Below are 18,352 nucleotides of genomic sequence, written 5' to 3'. Positions count from 1 at the left end.
TATATAAGTAGTTACTATGGATTATTGCATGCACCGTCCTCATTTTTTCTTAGACTAGAGTACGAGTTTTAATGAGACATTGAGTGTTGTTTTGTGTAGCTTCTTTTCATGAGTGTAGTTGCTATTGAGATTATGATAAAAAATGAGGGATTATAATTTCTATGAGTACTTTGAATAACATTTTATAAGTTTGCAAAAGGTTTTCTTGAGATGTGATCTAGATTTAATCTACCATTTTATTTAAATTCACGAAAAAAGGCCACTTTAGTGTCCTTTTTGGTACCAAACTAGCTAGTGTTAACGTAAGGCACCAGTGAGCAATAAGCCAAATCAAGACCACAAAGAAAATCAAGTTATGATGATGAGATTTGCGATGGGGATCCCACACTGTGGTAAGAAGAGGAAAGTTTGTAGGGTAAAACACCCGATATAGAGCCCATTTAAGAGAGGCGATGAATTGCGGCTATTGTGCTACATTGTTTTCAATTTTGGATGGTGCATTCATGAGCTGAGCAGAAGGGCTATGGGGGATAGAAGCAGCGTCGCGAATGGTGAGGCACTGCACACAACGCACGATGCTAAAGAAAATTCTATGTAACGAAAATGGTCGTGAATAGGTAGACAACAAGGGGTGTAGGTTAAGTCGGTGGGCCAACGATGCTTGAACGAACTCGGGATCCAATGACTAGTATTCAATCTCTCTCGCACTAGCGAGTCTACCACTTGTTGGAACATGTCCCAAATCTGGAGCAAAATGGCTTTAGTTTAAGGGGTCGATGGGTTGGAGGACAGGGACCGGTGTTTTATTGGCCCTTTTACCCTAGAGGATTGATGTAAATCATGAGGCTAGATGTAAATCATGGAGAGAGAGAGAGAGAGAGAGAGAGAGAGAGAGCACAATGGAGCCTGCATTGTGGCTAGGAAAGGAAAGTGTGTAGGTCTAAGGGTAGGTTTAGACGACCCGACGACAACAAGAGAGCAAGCTGGTGAGTGCAGCTTAGCTGGCACGAAGGGATTGGAGAGAAAGAAGCACAACGTCTTTCAGACCCACCTCTTTTTAGGTGACACACCCCTCCGCTCGAGTCCCTCGGAAAGAACTCGAGGTAAAGAGCTTTGCAGTGCCAAACGTGGACTGCTGTCTTGCTGATTGACGTTTGCTCTCAATTTGTGATGTAGCTACCTTTCGCATCTTCTGAACACAGAGAGCAGAGGCAAAAACACAACATTTTAGCTGTCGTTGGGTTCTTGTGAGCCCTGCCTAGGTCATGTGGAGAGAGAGAGAGAGAGAGAGAGAGAGAGAGAGATTTTGCTATTTATTAACTCACGCATGAGCCCAGAGATCATTGCACGTTTCATATTGCCACCATGTTGGAAAAACGCCCAAAATTTAAATAGTCATTCAAAAAAGTAACAAAATAAATCAGATAAGCGCACGTTTCATATTGCCGCGATGGCCCAAAATGTAAAGATTAAAATTACAAAGTAATGTCATTGAGAGTAAGAGTGATTAGTGAAGTACAAAATAATCAGAAAGAGTATTGAGGTGTGCAGGTGGGTGGGAGTTGGAACTTGGAAGCTGGCCGGATAGGCTCGGCAGCCAATCATTAATGCTTGCTGTGGTGAGCGCCATGCTGCTGCTTCTTGGCGGCCTCCTTGGCGTGCTTGCGCTCGTGCTTCTCGTGGACCGCGAGAGTGCCTGCACCGATGGCGATGGCGGCAGCCACGTGCTCGCGCACCTTGTGAGCATGGCGCTGCTCCGGGTGCTTCTTGGCCTCGTGCTTCTCGTGCTGCAGCAAACAATATATATACAACGACGTCAGGCGATGCTGCTAGCATATATAACTCTTACCATATTCTATAGAGCACGCTAAAAACTCATGATCAATAGAAGCTTACCAAAGCGAAGGCACCAGCGGCGAGAGCGCAGGCGTCGGCCGCATGCTGGCGCTGCTTGTGCTTCTTCTCCTCCGCCTTGTGGTCCACGGTGCCGGCCTTGGAGGCGTGCACAAGATTGTGTTGGCCGGTCATGATTTCTGCTAAAGAAGTGTAATTAAGCTGGTGGAGGCAGCTGTATAAATTGATGATATTGTTCGATGAGCAGCAGCAGGATATTTAAATGTAAGAGCAATGTCCTGATGAGTAGCGGTAGCATGCAGGTGCGTATTTATAAGAAGAAGGACGCAGTAGCCGGGGGATTCGTGAGTCGACGTAGAGCGCTTGCAGACACGGCTTTCGAGTTTCGACGCGACGCGCTCACGACAGCTTCCTGCCCAGGGCGGTCACCACACGAAAAGTCGTCCTCGGCTGAGTGGGGAAATTACCCCCGAAATTCCTTCACATGTACATTTCAACCAATCATTCTTGGCTTGGTCCATGGGTCTTCTAAAACAAATAAAGTTTTCGCATCTTATCTTTCTATTCTAGTTGTTCACTTCCATATGTTCCTACATTTACAGATTAATATCCCTAATTTCCATGTCCCTCAACACTAGCACTGTGGATGCAAATCTCACCAATATCTACAACTATGGCATTATGCACGTACATATTGATAACAATGACTGTTGCTTGTAAACTATATTTTTTTGCGGCAAATCATGGAGATGCTAGTGATCAAAAGTATTGAAGAATGCAAGCCTCACTATAGGGAGACCAATCCCTGATGATGAATTGTATAGATGAGTGCATAACTTCTTTCAATTTGTGTCCACTTGTTCTTGAGCCGTGTGTCACTTCCACTTAAGCTATACATGGTGATGAGACTAGGTGGATATGAGAGCGTTGCATTCATGCTGATTACACGCTAATGAGTGCAGACGTGAAATAGATTAGATTGCATTGAAAATTCAGTACAAAAGAGGTGCTTATAGTAAGGCATCTCCCGTGTACTAAGGATAACAAGCCTTCCCTTGAACCAAAGAAGGTATATAAGTCTTCATAAAACATTTGTCACATAAGCACCATAGTACTCTCCTTCGCCATGAACAAGGTTTTTGTCTCCTTTTTCTTCTTCTTCTTTTGCCACATGTGCCGCTCCTCTCATTGGTTTCTTGGATTTGCTATTGCTGCTTCCACTGCTATTGCTTTGATCCTTTGAATAGCATTTGGAAGGAGAATGGACCTTCTTCCCACACTTGTTGCAAAATTTGTTGATGTAGTAATTCTTTGGTACATGTCCCATTCTCCCACAATCGTAGTATTTCCTGACATTGGATGATGATGCAAAATTTAAAGATGGTGATGTTGAGTCACCTCCCCTTGAGGATGATGTGCCATAAGCTCCGGCTCTTCATGATGTTGATGAGCCCTTTCGTTTCTTCTCCTTGGCTTGAAGTAAGTAGATGATGTATTGAAGTGTTGGGGCTGGTTCTTTGTCGTCAAGGATGGTGACTTACTGATCATATGAGGGTGGAAGTGCACTTAGAATGATAGCCACTTTGTCATCTTTAAGGACTTCACACTTGATGTAGGTAAGTTGTGTACTGATGCTGTTAAGCACGTTAACTAGGCTAGCTACGTCCTCCCCTACACCCATGGTGAGTTTTTAAAATTTTTGTTTAAGGTTAGCTTTGCTCTTTTTAGCTCTAACCCCAAACTTTTTCTCAAGCACAACCCATGCTTCATATACACTTTTGCACTCATCAATGAAAAGAACATATGTAGTTGTCGTGAAGTGAAGTGATGATGATGCTTAGTCACTTGCTCATAGTTTTTTAGGTTTATTGCAGTCATTGCCCTAGATTATGTGCCTTCTTGATTACTTGGTGATGGTTTTACTACTCCCCAAAAGGTCTTCTTCATTAGGTATCCCTTGAGCTTTTTTTGCCAGATATATATAAAAAGCCTCTCCATTAAACCGAGTAGTTCCCTCCTCCTCCATAGCTTAGGAGACTCTCCAAGTCAGTGTCTACAAGCACACGTAGCAAATCAGCCACGGGGATCCACCTTAAAATATGTAAGTGTAGCACATGAGTCCCGAGGCTTCCACAATGAAATATTTAAGATAGCACATGTGAAAAAAATAAGGGATTTTAATCAGGTACATTTACAGAAAAAATGTACTTACATAAAGGGTTTTTTAATTGATAAAGTGAAAACTTTCATACATAAGGGCTAGTATTTTTTACAAAAATGCATACATAAGGGATAGATATAATACTTGAAAACGTACAGGTAAGAGATTATTTAAATACCTCTTGTTTGCACGTGCTATATGCAAATTCTACATACACTACAACATGTCGCGTAAAAATCAACGCACATATCGGCGAGACAAGCTTTCTTTTAGAAGTAAAATACGATTAAATAAGCATCATAATAAACGTCGGGATCGTAGCATCGATATAAATATCGGTAATCACAGTCAAAATATACCAAGTTATAACAGTCAAAATACACGCAGTTATATACGCCTGTATAAACCGATAGTTCTTCTAAGGCCTGTACCGGTGCATATACCGAACTCAGTTCCGACGACCAAACCTGCAAATTTTTTTGGGCACAGGGGGCTGGGAACTGATGCTGCATATACTACAGCAACAGAAAACATCCCTCTCAACCCAAAGGAAGAGTGTACAAGCAACCGCACTCCACCTACAAGCTGACGCTAAAGAGCGAAAGTATATAGTTTAGCAAAACGCTAAAAAGAACAAAACCACAAAATCAAAAGCTTAATCATGACAAGTTCTCAAAAGCATAACCATAACGTCGCCTCCCAAATCATAGGCACAACTGCATAACCATAACCATAACCATAATCTAATTGCCAAACCATAACTATCACATGGTGATGTTGAGTCACCTCCCCTTGAGGATGATGTGCCATAAGCTCCGGCTCTTCATGATGTTGATGAGCCCTTTTGTTTCTTCTCCTTGGCTTGAAGTAAGTAGATGATGTATTGAAGTGTTGGGGCTGGTTCTTTGTCGTCCAGGATGGTGACTTACTGATTATATGAGGGTGGAAGTGCACTTAGAATGATAGCCACTTTGTCATCTTTAAGGACTTCACACTTGATGTAGGTAAGTTGTGTACTGATGCTGTTAAGCACGTTAACTAGGCTAGCTACGTCCTCCCCTACACCCATGGTGAGTTTTTAAAATTTTTGTTTAAGGTTAGCTTTGCTCTTTTTAGCTCTAACCCCAAACTTTTTCTCAAGCACAACCCATGCTTCATATACACTTTTGCACTCATCAATGAAAAGAACATAGGTAGTTGTCGTGAAGTGAAGTGATGATGATGCTTAGTCACTTGCTCATAGTTTTTTAGGTTTATTGCAGTCATTGCCCTAGATTATGTGCCTTCTTGATTACTTGGTGATGGTTTTACTACTCCCCAAAAGGTCTTCTTCATTAGGTATCCCTTGAGATTTTTTTGCCAGATATATATAAAAAGCCTCTTCATTAAACCGAGTAGTTCCCTTCTCCTCCATAGCTTAGGAGACTCTCCAAGTCAGTGTCTACAAGCACACGTAGCAAATCAGCCACGGGGATCCACCTTAAAATATGTAAGTTTAGCACGTGAGTCCCGGGGCATCCACTATCAAATACCTAAGATAGCACGTGCGAAAAAAATAAGGGATTTTAATCAGGTACATTTACAGAAAAAAAGTACTTACATAAAGGGTTTTTTAATTGATAAAGTGAAAACTTTCATACATAAGCGCTAGTATTTTTTACAAAAATGCATACATAAGGGGTAGATATAATACTTGAAAACGTACAGGTAAGAGATTATTTAAATACCTCTTGTTTGCACGTGCTATATGCAATTTCTACATACACTACAACATGTCGCGTAAAAATCGACGCACACATCGGTGAGACAAGCTTTCTTTTAGAAGTAAAATACGTTGAAATAAGCATCATAATAAACGCCGGTATCGTAGCATCAATATAAATATCAATAATCACCGTCAAAATATACCAAGTTATAACCGTCAAAATACACGCATGTATGAACGCAATTATAGGCGCCGAAAATTTTATTGATACTAACCGTTCGTCTGAGGCCTGTACCGGTGCATATACCGAACTCTGTTCCGAAAACCAAACCTGCAAATTCTTTTTGGGCAGAGAGGGTTGGAAACTGATGTTGCATATACTATAGTAACAGAAAACAGTCCTCTCAACCCAAAGGAAGAGAGCACAAGCAACCGCACTCCACCTACAAGTTGACGCTAAAGAGCGGGAGTATACAGATTAGCAAAACTGTAAAAAGAACAATGTTACCATATACATGTGGTAGTGATGTGTGTGAACACACTAGGACCGCCGGGGCATTTTTTCCCTCTTTAGGAGGTTTTTTCCCCCGTGCATTGTATATACGCCCATCACTCTAGGGCTATCTATCTTTCCATTGCACACTAAGTAACACACTCTCTATTGTGTTCCTTGAGCTTCCTTCATCTTCTCCAAGCTGTGTGTGTTTCTCTGCAACCCTAATTCCAACAATTGGTATCAGAGCAAGTCACGTCCTCCCGGGCTTAGTCGCCAGCTGCTCCAGCACACGCCTGTTCACTTTCTCCGATTTCAGTGAGCTTTGGCGAGCGTTCGTAGGTCGACAAAAATTTTGGGTAAGCTCGAAGAGCTTGGTCTTCTCAGAATTTTGATTTGGGCTCATTTTGGCCTCCGTTTCTACTAGAAGCAGTACTGCACAGGCTATTTCGTCATTTTGTGCAAAATTTCTATCAGTGTCGTTTTCTGCATAACAGGTGCCTTATAGTCTTCTACGGTTTGTGCTATATAGCACAGGTTGTTCCCGCTCCATTTCTCCTATTTTCGGGCAGTTTTCACATCAGGTGCACCATTTACCATGGCTGACAACAACAACACAGATGTGTTCAAGATGTTTGCTGCTGAGGACAGGTTGGATGGGGACAACTACCCTATGTGGGCTTATATGATGCAACATGTTCTTGTGTCAAAGGATGTCTGGAACATTCTGCAGGGCATTGATGTACGTCCTGGTCCTGAGGATGTAGGCGATGTTGAGGATGTTGCAGGTCTTGCTGCAAGGATTGCAGCTGTTAGAGTTGTTTTGCCTACGGCAGAACAAGCTCGTTGGGATGTTAAGGATGCGCAGGCTCATGCATTGATTGCGTTGTCTGTGAAGCGCACCATTGTTCCTCACATCTGTTCAGCAAAATCTGCAAAACAGGCTTGGGATATTTTAGCAGGTCTTTATGCAAGCCGCAATGAGGCTAAAATTGCTTTGCTGCGTAAAGAGCTGGAGTCGAAGATTATGCATGAGGAAGATGATATGGACACTTTCCTTGCTAGTGTCAAGGATATCAATGAGCAGCTTATTTCTGCAGGTGAAGTCATTTCAGACAGTTCCCTTGTGCAGATTGTTCTTGATGCCTTACCAGATTCCTACCAGACTTTTGCTAGTACTTGGAGACTTATGACCCAAGGAAATCCAGAAGTTGTCAAGTTTGATGCATTATGCACATTGTTGTTGCAAAAGTCACTTTCCAAAAAAAACAGGACTAGGCAGCGTGCAGTTGAACAGGCTTTTATTGCTTCTCAAAGAAAGGGTGGTAACAGCAATGCAGCCACTTCTTATGGTTCTGCTGCGAGTGGCAAAAATTCTGTTCCTAATGCTTCTGCTGGCAAAAATTTGTCTGGAAATTCTGGTGATAAGGGAAAAAGAAGATGCGTTGCCATTATTGTAAATCCAATGATCACTTAATCAAGTCGTGTCCTAAGTTGAAGGCCAAAGAGGCTAAGAAGAAAGAGGGTGGTTCCACTGCTAATGCTGGTTCCACTACAAATGCAGCCATTGTTGAGTCTTCTATGAAAGGAGACTGTAATTCTGATGTTGATGTAGAATGGGCTTTTAGCACAGACTGCACTTACAATCCGGCTGTCCATGATGCATGCTTGTCAGTTGCTGCAGATTCACATGGGTGGTATTTCGACAGTGGTGCTACAAAGCACATTACCTCACATCGTAAATTGTTTACCTCTCTTGAGTCTATCCCTCATGGGAATTCAGTCACTTGTGCCAACAACGCCTCTTATCCAGTTCAAGGAGTTGGAAAGATTGTGCTCACTGCTGCTAATGGCAGTTCCTTCACACTTGTTGATGCACTTTATCTACCTGGGATCAAGAAGAATCTCTTGTCTGTATCCGCACTTGCTAGACTTGGACTTGTAGTCAAATTTGTGGATGACAGATGTACAGTTCATGATCTCAGTTTTGGTGATGAAATTGTTGCATCTGGCCTTTTGTGCCGTGGGCTGTATAAGCTCACTTTGTATGACAAGTGTGGACAAAATTTTGCAAATGCTGTTGCAATTTCAAGGGCTATTTCAGATGCAAAACTTTGGCATGCACGTTTTGGTCATATGAATTTTGCCAGTTTGCTGCGTTTGCAGAAATCTGATATGGTTGCTTCTTTGCCGCCTCTTGAAGCACCTGTCAAACATGTTTGTGAAGGCTGTATTTTGGGTAAGATGCAACGTTCTAAATTTCCAAAGGATGGTTCAGTTCGGGCCACATGTAGGTTGCAGCTTGTGCATAGTGATGTTTATGGGCCCATGCAAACTCCGTCCTTGGGCAATTACCTGTACTTCGTGACTTTCATTGATGATTACTCCAGGCATGCATGGGTATTCCCGCTTAAAGCGAAGTCCAAAGTTTTTATGTGCTTCAAACAATTTCTGGCTATGGCTGAAAATGTCTCGAAATGTACTATGGGCACCCTCCGTTCCGATCGAGGGGGGGAGTATATGTCTCATGAATTTAATGCATTTCTGGCTAGTCGTGGGATAAAACACCAATGTACAGTGCCTTATACACCTCAGCAAAATGGTGTTGCTGAGAGGAAAAACAGGTCACTGACGGAAATGGCACGATGTATGGTCAAAAGTCAAGCTTTGCCGCATTCTTTTTGGCTTGAGGCCATTATGTGTGCCACTTATGTACTTAATAGGTGTCCTACGAAAGCTTTGCAATCTATTACTCCATATGAAGCATGGCATCATAGAAAGCCTTCTATTGAGCACATGCGTGTTTTTGGTTGTTTGGCATATGCTTTGGTGCCACAAGTGCAGCACAGAAAATTGGATGATAAGGCTGTCAAATGTATTTTTGTTGGTTATAGTGCTAAAAGCAAAGGTTACAGGTTGTATCATCCGCAAACAAAACGTATTCTAGTTTCACGGGATGTAGTGTTTGTGGAAGATTCTGTTCAACCCTTGCTGTCATGTACTAGAGACAGTAATGTAAGCTCACAGGACATTTATGTCACTTTGTTGCCTCTTTTCAGTGGTGGAAATACGAATGTAAGTTCCAATGAGGAAAATGTACAGCCTATGGGGGTTTCTCAAAATGTTTTAGATCAGCCTATTACTGATGCAGATGTACATGATGTACTTGATGAGGAAAGGGCTGAAAATGAGCAGGCTAGAGGTATGCCAAAATGGCTGGTGCACACTTTGCGCGACAGTAAATTGGATGCACCTTTGTCTAGTCGTACTCGTTCAAGCTCTCGCCATGCATCTTATGCATCAGATTGTTATGCTTTTGCTGTGTCTAGTTTACATGATGTTGAGGAGCCTCTGTCTTTTGATGAAGCACAGAATTCAGAAAATTGTATGGCTGCCATGCAATCAGAATATGATGCACTTATAGAAAATGACACATGGACTTTATGTGATTTGCCTCCTGGCAAAAAGGCCATTGTGGGTTTACAAGTTGAAACGCAAGCCGGATGGTGAGATCGATTGCCATGAGGCTCGACTTGTTGCAAAGGGTTATGCACAGCAAAAAGGCATAGATTATGAAGAGACTTTTTCTCCCACATGTCGTATGACTACTATGCATCTTCTATGTGTATTGGCAGCTCATTTTGGTTGGGATGTACATCAATCAGACATTGTTACTACTTTCTTGAATGGTGACATATTTGAGGAAGTTTATGTAACGCAGCCTCGCGGTTTTGTCATAAAAGTACAAGAGGACAAAGTGTGCAAATGTAACAAGGCTTTGTATGGGTTGAAGCAATCTCCTCGTGCTTGGTATGAGAAAGCTGACACTCATTTGGTCAAACAAGGCTTTCGTAACAGTCCAACAGAAAGAACATTGTATGTGAAGCGTGAGGGTGATGTACTTCTCATTGTGGTTCTTTATGTTGATGATTTGTTGATCACTGGACCAAATGAGAGACACATTGCTGAATTTAAGTCTGATTTGAATGCTACTTTCAAGATGAAAGATTTGAGGCTGTTGCATCATTATTTGGGTATACAGTTTAAGTAGTGTGATGGTGGTATTGCCTTGTGTCAGAAAAGTTACATAGAGACATTGCTATGTAAGTTTGGACTAGAGGATTGCAAACCTATTGCCACTCCCATGGAAACAGGTTTGAAGTTGAGTCTACATGATGCTGGTGATCCTGCTGATGTCACTCTTCACCAAACTGCTGTTGGCTGCCTCATTTATGTATGCAAAACGAGGCCGGATATTCATTTTGCAGTCTCACAGGCAGCAGATTTATGCATAGCCTTGGGTCTAAGCATTGGCAGGCTGTCAAGAGGATTTTCCGCTACCTTAGTGGAACTTTACACCTTGGCTTGTTTTATCCCAAGCTGGGATCATTGCCGCCAGACTTACATGCTTTTTCGCACTCAGATTGGGCTGGTTGTTTTGACACGCGAGTGTCCACAAGTGGTTTTTGTTTCATGCTTGGCAGCTCATGTATATCATGGTTGAGCAAGAAGCAACCTACTGTGGCCATTTCGAGTTGTGAGGCTGAGTACAGGGAAGTCTTCACAACTACGGTTGAGTGTGTATGGCTCAGACGCCTTATGGCTGATTTGGGTGTTGGACAGGACATTGCCAACACTATCTACACTGACAGTCAGAGCGCATTGGTAGTTGCGAGGAACCCAGTTTTTCATGCTAGCACAAAGCACATTGAGGTGAATTACCACTATGTCAGGGAGAGGCTCTCAGCAGGAGAGATCAGCTTGGCTTATGTGCCAACACAGGACAACCTTGCAGATCTTTTCACAAAGGCATTGTCTCGTGAGAAGCTTGAAGCTTTCCGCAAAGCTTTGGGCTTACTCCCCTTTGTGGACTGATCATGTCCTCAGGGCATGGCACTTCCCTTTACTCATGTGCCAGTTCTCGTTCACCACATCACTTCAGGGGGGATTTAATTTGTTACCATATACATGTGGTAGTGATGTGTGTGAACATACTAGGACCGCCGGGGCATTTTTTCCCTCTTTAGGAGGTTTTTTCCCCCGTGCATTGTATATACGCCCATCACTCTAGGGCTATCTATCTTTCCATTGCACACTAAGTAACACACTCTCTATTGTGTGCCTTGAGCTTCCTTTGTCTTCTCCAAGCTGTGTGTGTTTCTCTGCAACCCTAATTCCAACAAACAAAACCACAACATCAAAAGCTTAATCATGACAAGTTCTCAAAAGCATAACCATAACATCAACTCCAAACCATAGGCACAATTGCATAACCATAACCATAACCATAATCTAATTGCCAAACCATAACTATCACATGATTGCCATACGATCACTGAAAACCATAACCCTAACTTGATTGTCAAACCCTAACCATGCCATGTGTACCCTAGCTTGTTGAGCTCCAGCAATAGACTAAATGACCCAATGTCCACCCATGTGCGGTTCATGCTCACGTCAGATGCTGCAAATTCGTGCTATTGGCCAGTTATCTCTCAGTTCTGTAGAAAGAACCACAAAGAGCATTGAGTTTTTTGATTGCGAGTTACCTGATCCGGTGGCACTTGGACGTAGACAAAAACCTCCGAGTAGGAGTTGTTGAGGGAGACTCCCTCTCTCTAGATGGCCATGCCCTCTTAGCATTTCTCCACATAATGTGAAACCCCCACCTGAATCAGCTTCCAAGCAGTGCTTGAGAAAAATCATTTTTCCAAACATAGAAAATTCCTTCCCAAAAGGAAATTTTAGAAAATTAGGTTTAGTTTTTCAGTTTTTACACTCTCTTTTGGGGTGGAATTTCTCCTTTTTCCCTTGCCCTTAACTAGCATTTTTGAAATTGAAAACGACACAATATTAAGCTGAGACATATTTTTCCCGAACACTACTTCCAACGGTTCCCTTTCATGACACACCATGTGCCTATGACCTAAGTTAGAGATGCTAGCAAGGCAAGGACCACCATGCACACTATCACAATCAGTGCAATATACCCTGCACCCATCGTTGCTACTACTTTCACTATCACCGTTGTCTGTGTCAAATTCTGCACACAAGTACAGTCATGACATGAGAAATTCCTTGGGGTGAGGAAGACACATATCAAGAGAAACAGAGAGAGAGAGAGAGAGAGAGAGAGAGAGAGAGAGAGAGAGAGAGGCAGAGAAAGAGAGAGAGAGGGAGATCCTTGCCTCTTGTCACATACACTGTATACGTCGCCAATCCATACCCTATGGCCAATACATACACCTTTACTGTCGTTGTGTACCCTAGCTTGTTGAGCTCCAACAATGGACTAAACGGCCCGATGTGCACCAACGTGCGGTTCATGTCACGTCAGAACCTGCAGATTCCTGCTATTGGCCAGTTCTCTATCAGTTCTATAGAAAGAACCACAAAGAGCATTGAGTTTTCCGACTGTGAGTTACTTGATCCGGTGGCACTTGGATGTAGACAAAAAGTTCCGAGTAGGAGTTGTTTAGGGAGACTCCCTCGCTCCACATGGCCATGCCCTCTTAGCATTTCTCCACATAATGCAGAACCCCCACATGAATCAGCTTTTAAGTAGTACTTGAGAAAAATCATTTTTCCAAACATACAAAATTTCTTCCCAAGAGGAAATTTTGGAAAATTAGGTTTAGTTTTTGGGTTTTTACACTCTACTTTGGGGCGAAATTTCTCCTTTTCCCCTTGCCCTCAACTGGCATTTTTGAAATTGAAAACGACAACATATTAAGCTGAGACACTACTTCCAAGGGTTCCCTTTCATGACACACCATGTGCCCATTATGATCGTTTGCAGATGCTAACAAGGCGAGGACCACCATCCACACTATCACAATCAATGCACTATAACCTACACTCAACCCACTCCTCCTTCTACTTTCACTATCACCGTCGTCTCTGTCAAACTTTACACACATGTACAATCATGACATAAGAAATTCCTTGGGTTGAGTGCAGGGTATAGTGCATTGATTGTGATAGTGTGCATGGTGGTCCTCACCCTGCTAGCATCTGCAAAAGGTCATTTCTATAGACAGAACCATAGAGAGCATTGAGTTTTCCAATTGCGAGTTACCTGATCCGGTGGCACTTCGACGTAGACAAAAACCTCGAGTAGGAGTTGTTAAGGGAGATGGTGTAGTAGAAGACAATGGGGTTGAAAGCAGGAACGAGGGTTCCAGCAGATAGAGACAGATCCGACCAAATAGCCGTTGTGGCAGACACCTTGCCATTGCTAGCTGATGGCACTATCCGCGCGTTGTCGACTACTGTTGCTGCCGCCAACAAAAGCTGCAGGAAAATGCAAAGGAAGGCCAAGGGCAAAATGTGGAGCCCCCCTTCTCCTCTTAAATCCAGTCCAGACCTACACATTGATGAGCCTTGTAATTTGATGTGTACCTCCATGGCTCCCTTGCACCAAAGCTTGTGGATCTCTCATCCTCGGCCTCAGCTACATGACACCAATATTTTGTGGTAGCTTGCAAATGTATCGTCTCTCTCTCTCTCTCTCTCTCTCTCTCTCTCTCTCTCTCTCTCTCTCTCTCTCTCTCTCTCTCTCTCTCTCTCTCTCTCTCTCTCTCACACACACACACACACACACACACACACACACACACACACACACACACACACACACAGTGCCAATGCCCTGTAAGGCCTGATCTCGTTAGAGCTTGGAGCTTTGTCACACACACATAGTACAATTCTTGTATTCTCTAATCACAACTTGGGAGCAAGCAATTACCTCTCTACACGTCGCAGGAAATAGGGAAGGTAGAATGGAATGCACTTGTAGCCCCAGCTGGAGAGAGAGAGAGAGAGAGAGAGAGAGAGAGAGAGAGAGAGAGAGAGAGAGAGAGAGAGAGAGAGAGAGAGAGAGAGAGAGAGAGAGAGAGAGAGAGAGAGAGAGAGAGAGGGAGAGAATTGTCAAGAGAGAAGTGGGAGAGCATAGGAAAGAGTGATGGCGGTGGTGGCCTAGGTGAATTGAGACGTAGCAAATGCAGGCTCCCATTGGTAGTAGGCAAAAGAGAAGAAGCTAGAGCATGCTCCCATGAATAGGAGATCAATCATGTAGAGCTTAGGTGGGTGTAGTGTTTGGAAAAAATGTGTTTCAATTTAATATCATGCCATTTTCAATTTCAAAAATGCATGTTGAGAGCAAGGGGAAAAGGAGAAATTCCGTCTCAAAATAGAGAAAAATAGTGTAAAAACTTGAAAAACAAATCTAATTTCCTGAAAAATTTCCTCCTTCCAAATTCAAGAGAAGGAATTTTGTACGTTTGGAAAATAATTTTTCCCGAACACTGGGTGGGTGTAGTATTCTCTCTCTCTCTCTCTCTCTCTCTCTCTCTCTCTCTCTCTCTCTCTCTCTCTCTCTCTCTCTCTCTCTCTCTCTCACACACACACACACACACACACACACACACACACACACACACACAATTGTAGTCTTGCAACTGTGAGAATACAGATACTTTTGCGTGCTAATCATCGTAAAGTTGCTGCTTCTGCTCACAAGCACATGCAGAGCACGCATAGACTCCCACTTTCCCACGGACACTACGCGCATGAACACACACACACACACACACACAATGATACTATATTGCTGCACTGTGCAATGTGCATTGGTCAGCTTCAACTCTTCTCACTCTCCAGTTTCACAAACATGCACACTGTACGAGATCATGGACAACAGCCCTTTGCACGCACGAAGACACAGACATGCTATATTGTTTGTAGATCGTGACTCTCTCTCTCTCTCTCTCTCTCTCTCTCTCTCTCTCTCTCTCTCTCTCTCTCTCTCTCTCTCTAGTTTTGCACACATGCACTCCATGATGGACAACAGGTCTTTTCGCATGATGGACAACAGGTCTTTTCACATGCACAGACATGGACACTAGGCGCAGTCTCTTCCCATGCAAATCGTCGAGGTCTCGGGACTCGTTAAATGGGAGCAGATCGTGATTGTTGTTATATAGTGCTCCATGGGGCAGAAAGGAGATATTGACACATGGAGGGCCTCTTTGAGCTTGAATATTTTAAGCTCAATTATATATATTAGAGATGGTAGAAGAATGAGCGAGCCAAAATTAATGTGAAAGAGAAAAATGCAATAAACTTAATTAACACTAGTTCTGTACTAAAGTGTCCTGTTTTTCTAGCAACTTATCATAATTATTTGGTGAATCTAGAAAAACAACTCATAGGTCACCTTCATATCTTACGTCAGCTATGAGGTGAAGAGCATAGCCAAATTTTACTTTTTCCAAAATTAAAACTACATTAAGATTATGATAATAAGTTTTAAGATGAAAAAATCATAGAAGTTTAGTGTAGATTTAATAAAATTTTCATAAATTGAATATAGCTTCTCATCAAAATAAGATTTTGCATAGATTTCAAGGTGTATGGATAGGAAAAAGCTTATTATAACAAGAAATTGAGCTTCATAACCTAGTTATGGGACTAGATTTTTGTTATTATCAAAAGACCAAAATCTCAAAAATGCTAACAAAGAAAAAAAAAATGGTCTTTCAAAGCCTCTTTCATTAACATGATGAGATTATGGGATAAAACCTAAGGTGTATAATGTATCTATAGGTCAATACCCATCAACTAAGAAATTTTAAAGGATTCAAACTCATAGGCATCTTGTAACTTAAGCTCATATAAAAAAAAACTCTAGTGCATAATGACTTTCTATATTTAATTTTAGTCACAAATAATTTTTTTCTCACATGACTTTTGCAAAAATATCAAACACATATATAAGTAGTTACTATGGATTATTGCATGCACCGTCCTCATTTTTTCTTAGACTAGAGTACGAGTTTTAATGAGACATTGAGTGTTGTTTTGTGTAGCTTCTTTTCATGAGTGTAGTTGCTATTGAGATTATGATAAAAAATGAGGGATTATAATTTCTATGAGTACTTTGAATAACATTTTATAAGTTTGCAAAAGGTTTTCTTGAGATGTGATCTAGATTTAATCTACCATTTTATTTAAATTCACGAAAAAAGGCCACTTTAGTGTCCTTTTTGGTACCAAACTAGCTAGTGTTAACGTAAGGCACCAGTGAGCAATAAGCCAAATCAAGACCACAAAGAAAATCAAGTTATGATGATGAGATTTGCGATGGGGATCCCACACTGTGGTAAGAAGAGGAAAGTTTGTAGGGTAAAACACCCGATATAGAGCCCATTTAAGAGAGGCGATGAATTGCGGCTATTGTGCTACATTGTTTTCAATTTTGGATGGTGCATTCATGAGCTGAGCAGAAGGGCTATGGGGGATAGAAGCAGCGTCGCGAATGGTGAGGCACTGCACACAACGCACGATGCTAAAGAAAATTCTATGTAACGAAAATGGTCGTGAATAGGTAGACAACAAGGGGTGTAGGTTAAGTCGGTGGGCCAACGATGCTTGAACGAACTCGGGATCCAATGACTAGTATTCAATCTCTCTCGCACTAGCGAGTCTACCACTTGTTGGAACATGTCCCAAATCTGGAGCAAAATGGCTTTAGTTTAAGGGGTCGATGGGTTGGAGGACAGGGACCGGTGTTTTATTGGCCCTTTTACCCTAGAGGATTGATGTAAATCATGAGGCTAGATGTAAATCATGGAGAGAGAGAGAGAGAGAGAGAGAGAGAGAGAGCACAATGGAGCCTGCATTGTGGCTAGGAAAGGAAAGTGTGTAGGTCTAAGGGTAGGTTTAGACGACCCGACGACAACAAGAGAGCAAGCTGGTGAGTGCAGCTTAGCTGGCACGAAGGGATTGGAGAGAAAGAAGCACAACGTCTTTCAGACCCACCTCTTTTTAGGTGACACACCCCTCCGCTCGAGTCCCTCGGAAAGAACTCGAGGTAAAGAGCTTTGCAGTGCCAAACGTGGACTGCTGTCTTGCTGATTGACGTTTGCTCTCAATTTGTGATGTAGCTACCTTTCGCATCTTCTGAACACAGAGAGCAGAGGCAAAAACACAACATTTTAGCTGTCGTTGGGTTCTTGTGAGCCCTGCCTAGGTCATGTGGAGAGAGAGAGAGAGAGAGAGAGAGAGAGAGATTTTGCTATTTATTAACTCACGCATGAGCCCAGAGATCATTGCACGTTTCATATTGCCACCATGTTGGAAAAACGCCCAAAATTTAAATAGTCATTCAAAAAAGTAACAAAATAAATCAGATAAGCGCACGTTTCATATTGCCGCGATGGCCCAAAATGTAAAGATTAAAATTACAAAGTAATGTCATTGAGAGTAAGAGTGATTAGTGAAGTACAAAATAATCAGAAAGAGTATTGAGGTGTGCAGGTGGGTGGGAGTTGGAACTTGGAAGCTGGCCGGATAGGCTCGGCAGCCAATCATTAATGCTTGCTGTGGTGAGCGCCATGCTGCTGCTTCTTGGCGGCCTCCTTGGCGTGCTTGCGCTCGTGCTTCTCGTGGACCGCGAGAGTGCCTGCACCGATGGCGATGGCGGCAGCCACGTGCTCGCGCACCTTGTGAGCATGGCGCTGCTCCGGGTGCTTCTTGGCCTCGTGCTTCTCGTGCTGCAGCAAACAATATATATACAACGACGTCAGGCGATGCTGCTAGCATATATAACTCTTACCATATTCTATAGAGCACGCTAAAAACTCATGATCAATAGAAGCTTACCAAAGCGAAGGCACCAGCGGCGAGAGCGCAGGCGTCGGCCGCATGCTGGCGCTGCTTGTGCTTCTTCTCCTCCGCCTTGTGGTCCACGGTGCCGGCCTTGGAGGCGTGCACAAGATTGTGTTGGCCGGTCATGATTTCTGCTAAAGAAGTGTAATTAAGCTGGTGGAGGCAGCTGTATAAATTGATGATATTGTTCGATGAGCAGCAGCAGGATATTTAAATGTAAGAGCAATGTCCTGATGAGTAGCGGTAGCATGCAGGTGCGTATTTATAAGAAGAAGGACGCAGTAGCCGGGGGATTCGTGAGTCGACGTAGAGCGCTTGCAGACACGGCTTTCGAGTTTCGACGCGACGCGCTCACGACAGCTTCCTGCCCAGGGCGGTCACCACACGAAAAGTCGTCCTCGGCTGAGTGGGGAAATTACCCCCGAAATTCCTTCACATGTACATTTCAACCAATCATTCTTGGCTTGGT

General features: G+C 42.8%; 2 protein-coding genes and 1 pseudogene across 2 annotated transcripts; all 3 read right to left on the bottom strand.

Annotated features, from left to right (window-relative positions):
- Positions 1-1,420: 1,420 nt before the first annotated feature.
- LOC147416920 (uncharacterized) lies at positions 1,421-2,128 on the bottom strand. The gene is made up of 2 exons (XM_086507956.1): positions 1,897-2,128; positions 1,421-1,787 (listed from the first exon to the last, which is right to left on the bottom strand). The coding sequence occupies exons 1-2, from the start codon at positions 2,026-2,028 to the stop codon at positions 1,605-1,607; spliced, it is 315 nt and encodes a 104-aa protein (XP_086364082.1). The 5' UTR covers positions 2,029-2,128; the 3' UTR covers positions 1,421-1,604.
- A 10,011-nt stretch (positions 2,129-12,139) lies between these two features.
- On the bottom strand, positions 12,140-13,620 carry LOC147416919 (uncharacterized; annotated as a pseudogene).
- Positions 13,621-17,401: 3,781 nt separating this feature from the next.
- On the bottom strand, positions 17,402-18,109 carry LOC147416918 (uncharacterized). Its single transcript, XM_086507958.1, has 2 exons — positions 17,878-18,109; positions 17,402-17,768 (listed from the first exon to the last, which is right to left on the bottom strand). Exons 1-2 carry the CDS (start codon positions 18,007-18,009, stop codon positions 17,586-17,588), a joined length of 315 nt encoding a protein of 104 aa, XP_086364084.1. The 5' UTR covers positions 18,010-18,109; the 3' UTR covers positions 17,402-17,585.
- Between the last annotated feature and the right edge of the window lie 243 nt (positions 18,110-18,352).

Source organism: Adiantum capillus-veneris, unplaced genomic scaffold (assembly GCF_014529385.1).
Source record: "Adiantum capillus-veneris isolate H3 unplaced genomic scaffold, ASM1452938v2 Hic_scaffold_364, whole genome shotgun sequence".
Lineage (NCBI taxonomy): Eukaryota > Viridiplantae > Streptophyta > Polypodiopsida > Polypodiales > Pteridaceae > Adiantum > Adiantum capillus-veneris.
This window is presented reverse-complemented; position numbering and strand designations above follow the sequence as displayed.

What these genes read in the sequence shown, in the direction of transcription:
- LOC147416920 (XM_086507956.1), bottom strand. Translation starts at nt 2,028, where the DNA reads ATGACCGGCCAACACAATCTTGTGCACGCCTCCAAGGCCGGCACCGTG. An exon ending in CCGCTGGTGCCTTCGCTTTG is followed by an intron (nt 1,788 to 1,896) that starts GTAAGCTTCTAT and finishes TGTTTGCTGCAG; the next exon opens with CACGAGAAGCACGAGGCCAA.
- LOC147416918 (XM_086507958.1), bottom strand. Translation starts at nt 18,009, where the DNA reads ATGACCGGCCAACACAATCTTGTGCACGCCTCCAAGGCCGGCACCGTG. An exon ending in CCGCTGGTGCCTTCGCTTTG is followed by an intron (nt 17,769 to 17,877) that starts GTAAGCTTCTAT and finishes TGTTTGCTGCAG; the next exon opens with CACGAGAAGCACGAGGCCAA.